This window comes from Phaenicophaeus curvirostris, chromosome 2, assembly GCF_032191515.1.
Source record: "Phaenicophaeus curvirostris isolate KB17595 chromosome 2, BPBGC_Pcur_1.0, whole genome shotgun sequence".
Lineage (NCBI taxonomy): Eukaryota > Metazoa > Chordata > Aves > Cuculiformes > Cuculidae > Phaenicophaeus > Phaenicophaeus curvirostris.
This window is the reverse complement of record NC_091393.1, coordinates 12,464,697-12,477,639: the sequence shown is the minus strand read 5'-3', so window position 1 is coordinate 12,477,639 and position 12,943 is coordinate 12,464,697. Positions and strand designations below refer to the sequence as shown.

The 12,943-nt window shown below is 36.8% G+C and overlaps 1 protein-coding gene across 1 annotated transcript in view; it reads left to right on the top strand.

Moving 5' to 3' along the window:
• BCKDHB (branched chain keto acid dehydrogenase E1 subunit beta) overlaps positions 1-12,943 on the top strand; it is a 136,594-nt gene that overhangs the window by 75,103 nt on the left and 48,548 nt on the right. The window contains exon 9 of the mRNA XM_069851314.1: positions 4,544-4,630. Within this exon, the coding sequence (XP_069707415.1) occupies positions 4,544-4,630 (87 nt within the window). The remainder of the gene's footprint in view (positions 1-4,543; positions 4,631-12,943) is intronic.

The following is a 12,943-nucleotide window of genomic DNA, read 5'->3' as shown; positions in this document are numbered from 1 at the left end:
ACAGCAGGGGTTTGGAACTAGATGATCTTTAAGGTCCCTTCCAACTCAAACCATTCTATGATTTGATGAAAAGCTAATTCTGACTTTGATAATTTCTTTAGAGGCCATTGCTGTGTTAGTGAAGCAGCTGGTTACACTGGAAGTAGTGCTGTTGCTATGTATAGAGAGTAGTGGTGTAAAATGCAGTTGACTATAAAATTCATGTCAGTTTAAATGTGCTTTCTTCTAAATAAGGGCATTGTATGTTACTGGTAGTGTCAACACTTAGATATCAGAGTGCTTGGAAGTGTCAGACCTGTATTGTTTTCTACTGCCTATAGAAGAGGAAAAAGTGGCCAACATGATAAATTGAGAGTTGAAGAGGAAGGTGATCACAGAAACTCTTGGATAGAGAGATAAAGAATGTGGTTAGGGAGGCTGAAAACAATTCACTCAGCTGCTTCACTGCAAAAATGCTGGGCTGCAGTTCAGAAAACCTTCAGAGCGCAATATAAAAGCATTTGTCTTGCAGACGTGGTGGTTTTGGTTTTTTTAATATTTCATTATTGGGGTGATCATGCTGCTAGCCTTTTGCACTGATGCAACATCAATTTGTCATCCTTTTGGATTACACAAATGTAAAACAGTCCTGACATGGAAATTAAGGTGGAAAAGAATAGTAAGTATATTTGTTTCTGGTTGTTTAGTGTTTTTTTAGGGTTAATTTAGTAGCTGAAAGCCCTAGAGTCTTTTCTCCAGTGACTGGATAATAGCACAAGTGACAGTGGTGTGCCATGACCTGGGTCTCAGCTGTCCTCCGGAGGACAGGGGCACTGTTGAAGCTTTCTGTGAGGCAATCCTCATCTGCCTCTGATCTCTGAATCTGTCTCTGGGATGGTGTTCGCAGCTTTATGCTAACTGTACACTGCTATGGGATGAATAGGGTTATCTCCTTCAGCTAGCTTACCCCGTGACCCCTTCGGTGTTTAAGGAGATGCCAAGGTTGGGCTGGGAGCAGGAGGTTCTGGGTAGGATAGGACCTATCTCTTTGGGGAGCAACCAGGGTTGCATCTGCTGAATTCAGCTGTGAAAGTGCGGAGTGACCACTACATGAAGAGGAGCCGTGCTCTCCAAATGCTTGGATGTTGCTTCTGATTTTCCTCCATGCTCTGTAACTAAAGATGGCCAAACAATAAAAAAAAGTTTCCATTTTCATTTAGTTTGAGACCAGAGAAACTACAGAATATCTTAACACCCTGAGAAGAATAGCAAACAACTCTCATTGTGGATGTAAATAAGGAACATTTTTAGCAGTGCCAGTCCTCTAAGCCCCACCATATATTTTGAAGACGCTTTTTTAAAAAGTACTACATGAGCTGCAGAATTTACATGAAATACACAATTAATCATAATTAGGTGCTCACAAACTAAATTAACATGGCTGAAAAGTAAGGCATTAGTGCCGCTTTGACTTTAACTGTATGTCATGTAAAGGTGGTGCTAGTGAATGGAAGCAGTAAAGTCACTGACATCCTGCAGTCTGATTTTTAACCTGTTTTTTAATATTTCCATCAAAGATGTGGGAAAAATTTCAAATGGTTACTGGCAAACAGCTGAAGAAATAGATAAAATAGACACTCAGTTACTGATAGAGAGAAGACAGGTTCATTAACTGAGCTAGATTCAGGCATACAATACATTTTTTTTGCATATCCGAGGATAATTTTGTATCTTGAAATATAAATGCACACTGTATTTCTGTCTTTATTCTAAGAAGCAATTATCCTTTAAGGGCAAACCCCTCTTTCCCAAGAACAAGGAATTACAGTTATCCATTGAAACTGGACTCTTGTTGTTATGCTTTGGCCAAAAAGTCTCATACATCCAAGAGCTGCAGTATTGAGGTTATAGTCTCTGTATATGCAACTGTTCTGCAAAAGGCTGGAATGCTGGTTCCAGGAGGGTGTACTTCAAGAAGGACATTGGAAAATGGAAGTGATTCATGGTAGAGTTGTAAGAAAAATTAAGGAATTGGAACTGTACTGTATGGTGAAAGACTTTGAGCTCGATCTGCTTAGTTTAGCAGAAGTGTGATTAGGAGATCATTTGATTGCAGTTGTAATGTATTCATGTGGGGAGCAGAAATGTGGTAACGGATCCATCTATCAAACAGAAGTAAAGTAAGAACCGAGAACTCTAAGTTAAAGTCAGCTCAATTTGTTTGGAAATAAGGTACAGAATTTTAACAGAGAACAGGGTTCTCACTGTGACAAATTAACAATAGCTTTGATGCATTTCCAAACACTGGAATGACTGTAATTAAGATTGCATGTCTTTCTGAATGATTCAGTGTAGCTTAGGAACAAGTGTTAAATGTGAAGTAGAAATTGATGCAGGCGAGCCTGTAATAGTCAAGAATTGCTGTGCTCGTTTCCTTCCTTGATGCAGTGTCGCGGTTAATTTCTGCTCATTTGAATTCTCATTTTTAGCCACTAGGAAAGTTTTTAAGGTGTTTCTGCATGGCACAATGGTAGTGCAGTTGTCCCCACTGAAGTTGAACAAGCTAGGATGGGTACTAAAATCACCAAAGCTTTGCTAGCATGGTTTTCCACCAGGCACGACATAGAGTGCTTTTTGTTAGCCCTGAGATGCTAGTATGCAATGCTTGGTCATTCTTAACAACCTCTTTCAGCAAGGAAGCCTTGAAGCCCTTAGGAATCATATGTAAAAATAAAGAATTTCTCATGTAGGAGAAGCAGATTTCCAAAATGATTTTTTCTTTTTTTTTTTTTCTTTATTCTTTACGTGGGTTCAACTTGATAAGAGATAAATTCATGCAAGAAGAATTATCAGTTACCTAAGAGCAAGAAACTGTATTGGACTGGGGAAATATGTGATGTTGAAGAGTTGGAGGCTGAGAAATACTAAAGGAACACATTTAAAGGCCCTTTCACTCTTTCCAAATATCAAATTATCTCAGTTGTGGAGACAGGATACCGGACTGCTAGATTGCTGATCTGGTCCCATGTGGATTTTCTTATATGCATTCTGACAGTATCTAGTTCATACGGTTAAAGTCTGAGAAAACAGATGTGTAACTTTATGATAGCTTGTAATGTTTCATAGTGTGGATCACTCAGAACAAATATATGCAAAAGAATCTTTGTTTAAAAGAGGATTCTCAAAAAAAACCATTGAAACGGATTAGTTGTATCAGCTTTCTCATAGCAACTTAAAACAGATTGTATTGGTTTTATCCTATCAACTTAACTGGAGTGTACATTTTGTTCATTGAACTGTTGTTTTGATGAACCAGACAGATTTATAGTGCAGTTAATGCCTCTGCTCTTTAGATATGAGTTCCCAGTGCTGGCAAAGAAATTCAAGAAATCAGCCTATGTAACTGTGGATTACTTTCCAGCTGTTGCAATGCCTTTTCCTGACTTGTTTAGCTTTGAAAGTTGTCAAGCCACTTCATAGTGCAGTATATGGATCATCTTGTTTATAGGCCTGTGACTTGCCAGTACATCTGTGGACGAACTACTTAAAGCCATTGAGTCATTGGTAGAAAAAACAAAAGAATTAGAAGAGGACTTAAATCAGAAGGAAAACTGTATAATTAGGGCATTGCCTTTTTGTATTCTATTGTGTAGATAACAGGGAGCCTTCTGACTGGAGAATGTGCTGGTGTAGATGTTAAATTGAAGATCACAGCAATAGGGAGTTTGAATTGATAGCTAGCACTGTCTCGGGTTTTTCCACTTGGTAACTAATGATACAGCAGCAATATACTATGTACTTACCTTAAAAATCAGACTCTAACTGTTCTTAAAAGATGAACATACACTATTCTGTTTTTTTTCCCTGATGTACATCTTTAGAAGTTGATGAAACTTTTCTATGTACTTTATGAAATTATAGAATGTCTATTATGTAAAGTGAGACTTTGCTGCCTTATTTCTGACCAAAGGTGTCTGATACTGTACACTTCTAGGCAATTTAGTGTGTAGCTGAGACTCTGAATTAAAAAATTTTGATTGTTATTGTCATGTAAAACTAAAATAGGCAGCGTTAATCCACATGATTGTTTTTGTCCTAAAATTTTTATTTAGCAGTTTTATTTTCTGAACAGCTATGATTCAGTTTTACCTAGGATCTGGTTGTCCAGAGGTATGGATTAGTGAAGGTTTCCTTTATATGTGTGCTTTTTAGTATTTTCAGGATCCATGTTTTTACTGGCTTCCTGTTAAAATCCTTATTCTTCTTCAGAAATATTACAGTTTGCATTGATAGGGTAAATTAATACTCTGGAATTAATTTTTATTCTTGATACATGCTAAAAAGGAATAGAAGAGGTAAACACTTTAGCAGGATATTTTTGTGCTTACTCAATTTAGACTTCTAGGATGATTTATCTTTCAGTGAAAATTTAAGAGGGGAGAAGTAGCTACTTTCTGACACTGATAATGATGTTACATGTTTCATATATTCCACAAGTAGTATGAATAAGAAATGCAAAAGCTGTAATTTGGTTACATTTTTGGGGTTTGTTCTTCCTTTTCAGTCGGTGGCAAAGACTGGGCGGTTGCTGATTAGCCACGAAGCTCCCTTGACTGGAGGATTTGCATCTGAAATCAGTTCCACAGTTCAGGTACACAGTTTATTTGTATTTAGGTGTTTTGCATGGCTGAATACGCTTATCTGTAGAAATAATATTTATTACTACATTAAAAGTTGGTGTTTACATTTTTTTAAAAGTTACTTTTTACATTATTATTAAATTTTAGTTTTGTGGATGGTCATTCCTTTTTTCTACCAAAATCCTGTCTCCATTAAGAACCAAGTATTTGTTGTCCTTCTGAGTAATTAGTATTTGACCTCCTTTATTTTTTTATAGGTAGCCCTTTTGATTAAAATAGGTCTAATAAAATCATAAGGTACTACCAACCTTGAGTGTTGAAATTGATAATCTTTCTTCAATTCTTACCATGTGAAATAAACTCAACCAAAAGAGCGTATCATTTAGTGCTTTCTGTTATTATTAACATTTGAGAAGAAAATTACTTTAAGCTGTGCAGGAAACTCATAATTTACTGTCACAATAAAGGAAAGTAGATATGTTGGAAAAAAAAACGTGAGTTGAAAGGGAAAAAATATCACCAGCAAATATTATTGGAAGAGCATGGGATGCTCAGTGCATTGCTGAAACTACACAATGAGTTTATAATCTCCTCAGACCTCTGCTAAGAAAGGTACTTAAACCCAGTTGATCCATTTTGGGATTGCTTTTGCTTGTCAGAGATGTATCTTGACAAATATCCCATATTTAAAAAAAAAGTTTAAAATGTTTTAATAAAGAATTATTTATTTCTGTCAATACTGAAAGCAGATATTTCATGACAGTAGCTCATAATTTTACACTCATCTTTTTTAGGAAAGTAGGATTTGTTTTGAGAAATACTAGTTAATTTATCACACATGCTACCTTAGAATGAGTTGGAATATAGCTCTTTGGCATTGAATTTATCTTATGATGAGTTTCTACATTGTTTGACTTGAATCTGTGTTATAACTGTACTGCCATTACTTGTTATATGCATTTTTTAAGATTTTATCATCCATACTAAAATTTTGATACCAGTTATTTTTAAGAATATTCATACTGTAGAAGAGATTAGAATGATACTTACAAATCATTGCAGCTTTCTAAAGAACAGTATTTCTTTAGGCTTAATAAAGACCTCGCTTTTTTACAGTCAGTTAAAGCTTTTGATCTCTTAAGTGATCAAGTTAAGTCCATATGTCTAATATCATTGTGCTGTAAAAATAAAAGTGAAAAGTGAAATTCTGTTTTTCTGGATACAGTACGTATTGAGAGTGCCAAAAATTAGGGATTTCAGTTGGCTTTTGTTTCCTCTTACACATGGAAGTAATAAGACTTCAATAAAGTGTGTCCAGTTGGATTAGATGGTTGGTTTCCATATTGTTATTCCATCCTTACTGTGCGGTCTTTCATCATAGAAATAAGGTGAATAAAAGTACATAGGTTATTTTAAAAGGTGACTGTCCCAAGCACTTCACGGTGATATACACTTGAAGGAAAAGAGTACAAATGGAAATGATGGCTGTCACTCATGAACTATAGGGAAAACTATATAGAACAGCTTTCTTTTTGCATAGGAGGGATTATAAGCAGTGCTTGAAGAGTGTATTTAATAAGATTTGTTCTGTGTCAAATATAGACTATTTTAAAGGGGCACATTATTGCATTAAGTAGTCATTTATTCTGATTTCTCAAACATAAATCAAAGAACAGGATGAAGTGGTGTAGGTAAAACTCTGCGATATGACTTTCCCTGTGTGTTGGTGTTTCATATGTGATGTGAATGAGTATTCTGAAGTGAGCAGCAGATCATAGGATGCATTCAATACAGGTACAGTTAATATTTCATTCATTTATTATCTATAAAAGCTTGCAAAACTGTCATATTCAGGAGGGAGGACACTAAACTTTTACTAAAGGCGTAAGGAGCACAGTTTGAGGAGCCTTGGAGAAGGGCCCACTGAAGTGTCACTTCCAAAATAAAGAGGCATTGGGTATGGAAATCATCAGTAGATTAGTCACATGTAGTATAAAAGGATGTAAATGCAGTATTAATAAAATAAAAAGAATGAGACAAGATGTTTTCAAAGACGTATGAGAGGGAGGAAAATGGGAACCGAGTAGATTGTGTTCAGTTGTGTGATTAAACGCTTATCTCCACATACACACGCACACACAAAGGAGCCCGAAGGCACAGCAGCAGGCAGGGGAACCCCAGTAACACAGTCTGGGAAGTGGAGTCCCCAACTCAGCTCCTGCCAGGGCTGTCCCCAGCCTCAGCCCAAAGGGTCAGGATGGGGACGCCCAGCACCAGAAGTCAGGGACATTCTCGATGACTGCAGACCCAAGGGAGTTGCTGCCTGCGAGTGTTTGGGATCTATTATGATATGCAGGGAGGAGCATATAGGGGGCATTTTGGAATCATACAAGATTTTCAGGGGTGGGGGTATAAAGGAGAAACCAAAGGTAGGGAAAGCTGTGGACCAAGGTTATTGGGAGAGGAATAGATATGGGAAAATTGAGAAATAAGGGAATAAAAAGGTCTGGCTGCATATAAACAGACTGGTTGATATGACTGGCCATGCCCTGTGCCTGCTCGGCAGGATGTGTCGTGTCTTCTCATTAAGCTCCACTTCTGATTTCCTGGGTGATACTCTTTCTGTTCTGTGTGCACATGTGTGTATGGAGGTCTAAGCACCAACCACTGGAGTCAGTGGATGGGTCATAGAATCATAGAATCATCAGGTTGGAAAAGACCCACCGGACCATCGAGTCCAACTATTCCTATCAATATGGGGGCCAGACTGGCAGTGGGTGAGTGTGTGAGTGTCTGTTGCTAGCAAATATCGAGCTCGACTAGCTGAAGGTAGTTTAAGTAAGCCAAGTATGTTTACATCTGTTGGTATGTTTGAGAGGGAGTCACCTGGAGAATAAGGCTACTGGAGGAATCGGGTTGTCCAAGCCAGCTACTGGAGAGACTCTGGATCTGGGGTCAGCTGAGAGACCCACTGGCAGTGAGTGAGACAGCAAAAGAGATGACAGATTCAGGGAACGCTACTGGACAGACTGTGGTGTTGAAGCCCAGTTACTGCAGGGATCTGGAGCGTGTGCATCTCTGTGTGGTGGTGTGTACATCGGCATGGATGTCTGTCCGGGCAGCTGGAGTGGGACTGTGAGTAGAAGGTTGTGTTAGCGGGTGCTAGCAACTGGAGAGACCAAGGATTTTGGTTTTAGGAATTTGTATCAGGGTAATGAAAATGCATGTTTTATTATTTCACTTTTGTTAATCCTGTAATTGTTTTATTTTAATTAATTTGCCACATTTCACCTTTTAAGTGTCTACAGCTCCAGAATTACTTACAGGTGAGGTGGACCAAGTGAAGAATTGACCCTCGATTTTTAGAGGTCTTTCATGCTTACAGCAGTTGATAACTGTTTCATCAGAACTCTTTTTTTGTAGCTGTTACTGTGTTGTAAAAGTAAATGTTACTGTGTTGACAATGTAAATTGTCATGTGTTGGGTTTTTTTTTTGGCAAATGAAGGGATTATTATAACGGGTCCTTCTTACTGAATGAGACTGAGCAGTAGCTGTATTGGTGTCTGTAGAATGATAAGTTCCTTCTGGACGGAACACTTCGGTTGAGCTTTCAATGCAATGGTGATAAGGGATCCAAACATGAAGTGGTAGTTCTTCAGTAACACATCATCAGCATTTGAAAGAGTGCTGTAGATGATAAAGGTTTTAGTTTCAGTGTTGAGTTGTTATTGAAAGGCTCATGTAGAACAAACTCAAAGGTGACCTTTTCTTTCAGAAATCATTACCATTTTCTCTTCATATTTCAAATTTACTTTTAATCTGGAATGTAATATATTAGAAAGCTAAACTTACACTGAACGTCTTCTGAATTTTATTGTGGTCTAAGCAACATATCAGATTTGAAGGGAATTCTCATATGCTGTTTTAGGAAAGGCTTAAATAAAACTTCTTTTCTCTAAAAGCGGATGGCCTTTCAATATGAAATCTCACTTATATTTGTTTGTACATAATGTATTAGAAGAAAGGTTTTGATATTTAGATAAGGCTGAAAATATGGCATCTGAAGAATGCTCTCCGGGATTTAATTAAAAACATTTTGAATTAAACATTTTTGAGAGAAGTTTCATGTGAGCCTGAAACAAATAGTTTTTAAAACTGAATTTTTAATAGTCGCTATTTAATAGTCACTATTATCAGTTCTTGCCAGTTGCTGGCTTTATGTAGCTTCTGTGTATGGTAGAATGTGGACATATTTTGAACGTTAGAGGTTATTCTGCTTAATTTCTGGCACATTTGGATCCAATGAATAGCAACTGTGTGACTGTAAGTCTTTATCAGCACTGAATCGGCATGATACAATATATAATGTTCTTGTTATTCAAGTCACCTTTCTTGTCCTTCTTTATCCAAACACATTTACAAAACCCATACTACTGTTCTGAGAAATGAAGGCAATTTGTTGGAGAATATATTTAGAAATTGGAAACTGAGGAGAACAGAATTAGGATCACTGAGGAAATTTATAGTTGTTGTTGAAGATATTTATGTGCCTGTTGGGAAAGAATTAGGATGTGTGTACTGACCAGTGGATTGATTTTTCATTTTCTGGTTTTTAAGGCTTATACATCAAATGTACTATTCCTGCTTTCTGTGGGAGTAGCTGTGGGAAGGTTTTACTATGGTTACAATAATATGATGGTTACTATCTTCTGATAATACTGAAATAAATGTTGGGAATTAGCATACACCATCTAACGTTGATCTTGCATCTACAGATGATGTTTGTCACAGGAAAGTCTTTGTGGTTTCTATGTGCTCTCTACAAATAATGACAGGAAATGTTTACTAAATTTGAATGTTTTCATTTGTGTACACCACACAACCATGAAAATATTATTAAAATACAAGAAATGCACGTGACTGAAGAAAGCTGTTAATTGGCCTGGTAAAGAGCATTACTATCTATAAAATAACAAGTCTGCACAGTGTTTTTTTGTAGACGGTTGCACAGGTATAAAAAGCAATGTAGTTTCTTTATTTTTTGCAAGAACAAAACAAGTTTAATTGAGGTTTAGTTGTAGTTTGCTGTTTTACTAGTGTAGTTTCTTTTCTTATTGTCCTGGGGCATCTGGCTGTGCTTTGAGAGGATCTGGGGAGCAGAGGATGTTGGGTCAGATACCAAAAAATCGTGCAGGTGAAGAGATCTCAGTCTTCAGAACTCCTTCCGGAGAACTCAGTGTGGTTCTCAGGGTTGCACAGGAGTTCCAGTCTTACAAAGATTAATGTTAATCAGTGGATAGGCCCCAGCAAAATCAATGAAATAATCCGTTTCTTAGGATTGAGTTATGTGATCTTATTTTTTCAGTCCTTCAGTTCTGTATCTAAAAATTGGATATAATAACCTTTGTCTATTCAGACTGGTGGTGTTTTAGATTTCCTCTGGCTGCTGCAAAATAAAGCCTAATCTCCAGTAAGTGGTGTAATTTCCTGCTAGCTTGTGGTATTAGTAGAAATTATTAGACGAAGTATTTTTTGAGAAGGATTTCAGGAAAAGGAAAAGTGGATATATCTAGGAATGCATTTCAAAGATGTCACAGTTTCAGAGCAATTTTGTTCTAAAGCCAGTTACCATAGAAAGACTTTGCAAAAAACCCAAAAACAAAAACCCAAACAAAACCAATAACAAAACAACCCCCCTCCCCAAACACAATAACAAAAAAATTTCAACTGTTTCAACACTATGATGATTGAAAGTAAAATAGCCCTAAGTCTGATATTGGGCAGGAACTGTCTTAAATAATTATTATTTTACAGAGTCCTAATGAAAAAAATTCACCTTTCCAATAAAATACTTTCAGAATTTTTGAACTGAATAATTTTTCATATTACTGTATTATGTATACTTACAGTTTGGGATGCTGAGATGTTCCAAACAGTCATAATATTTCAGTTTTGTCATGAGCTGAAGTTATTCCCAATGAAGCTGTGATGGTCTTACATGGCTCTTTGTGGTGCCTTGAGGAAGCGACTGCAATGCAGTGCTCCAAAATATTTGCAAGACCACATGTGAGTTTCAGATTATGCATCTGTGTCTGTAATTAGTGCAGTAGGAACCAATTAATAACTTCAAGTAGTTTGTGGGGTTTACTTTGGTATTACAGTGAGTAACATCAAATCTTCTGCTGATGCCTCTTAAAATCTAGTTTTAATGGGCAGGCTGTAAACCTGTGTTAAAGTCTGTCTTTATTGAAAGCAATGCTTCCATAATTTTTGTTATTTTATATTTAAATTATTTCATTTTCACAATATGTGTTTAAGCAAAATGACTTTTGAACTGACCATTGAGATACAATGCGATGCATAAGTCTTAAGAAGTTTGAGGTGCAAACTGCTGGAATTACTTAATTATAGAAGTGAAGGAAATTGGAAATAATTCCCTCTTCAGTTGGAGGAATGATAAAAATTAGACTGAAACATATTTTTCCAAGTTGGTTACAAAGACTGTTTAGCACAGTACAGCCTGGACAGTTTTTTGTAGGACATACATGTATTTGACTGCTAAGTATCATTTCATGGAATGGCTAAACAAAGAGGCTCTGGACTAAATACAGGTACCTAAAAAAAAAACATGCTAGAACATCCAGGTACAGGTGTGTAATCATTCAGCTGACAAAATTATGAAATCTCGATTAATATTTTTTAACTTTGCTTTGACACAGTCGCAATAGGCAGTAAAATTGGAACATATGAGATATTGACTCAGTGTAGTCCCTCATTTACTATCGTATTTAACTTTGCCACTTTCACTCTTTTAGACCATCTAGCAGGAACTACAAGCTATAAAAGCCTGGGTTTATAGTCCGCATCAGTTTCTGTCACTAGGAAGTGCTGATATAAAGTAAACTTGGAATAAACACAGGGAAGTAAATTCGAGTTGGGCATAAAATGTATAGTAAAACCATAGAAAAAGAACAGTGATTACAAGGAAAAAAATCATAACATACAGAAATTGGCTAGAATAATGGAAAATAATAATGTTATTTCCTGGGTAAGGAGGGGAGGATAGTAAGGGAGGTATCGTCAACATAATGTTGCCATTCAGTGACTTGAGTCAAAGGTGTATGTGAAAGGTACACAATGTTCCTTATCTTTATAATATATGAATCAAGGCAGTTCAATAACCCCCATTTTTGATGCAGCAATTTTTTGGATGAAGCAACTTTTTCTATGTGAGTCTAAAGTCTTGGATAGTAATGAATGCCATCAGTGTATTTTGATAAGCAACGTAGAAAATAAAACTGAAAAAACAAACTGTTAAAAACGTAAGATTTCTTGAAGGAAATAAAGCTGTATTAGTCATAAAACCTGAAGTTTATATATTGCAAAAAATTTTAAAGTAAGATTCACCAGTGATACTGAAAAAGTTCACTAAAATAAACATAAAACAGTGATCTTTCTTATTAGGATTTTGATTGATGAATTTCATTTGAATGTTTTGTAGTCAGTATCAAACTAAAAGTGTTTCTGTGTCTTAAAGAGCTTCCTAAAGAGCTTGGATACAGCAATAAACATTTGAGATTTTCTGTTTTCTTTTGTAAAAAGAAGAACAAGTTTTGTGCCTTGTACTCCCCTGCGTGCCCCCTTCTAGACCTTTGCCCCTCATTGCATGTGAAATTCTCTGCTACAGTTGCCTGCACAGTACCTGGGGCTTGTGAGCCCAGCTGTAGGGATCCTGTGGTTGTGTTTGTCTGGCAGAGGTGATGTTTTTCTGAACCTGTATTACTGTCAAAAAGGAACCAAAATCCAACAAGCAATGAATATCCTCAAGATAGCACCTATATTCTCTCCACACTAACTTTTTAAGGCCGAGATTATACTGGATGTTGCACTGAAATCTCTTTATGATACAGTTTGACTCACTGTGTTGAAGTATCTTAATTTTCATCTTGTTTCATGTTTTGACACCTATTACTGATGCAGAAGTCTTGTTTCATAGCTGTATTTCAAATTGGCAACGATGAAATGCATAGATGTATTTCAAATTGGCGATGATGACACAGCGCAGGAAGCTGAGAGCAATTAAGAGGGACTTCAGGCGTTGGAGAAAATGATGGAAGCCTTTGGGGCACAAGTGGTGTTTGGCTCCATTCCAACACTAAGGAATGAATAGCAAGAGATCAAAAAGAATCGGTTGATTAATACAGGGCTCCGAACCTGATGTGAGGAGAAAAACCTTGGGTTCTTTGATCATGGTGGTGCCCATGCACCCCCAGGCTTCCTTACTAGGGATGGGGCACGCTTGTCCCCTAGGGGTACTAAAGTC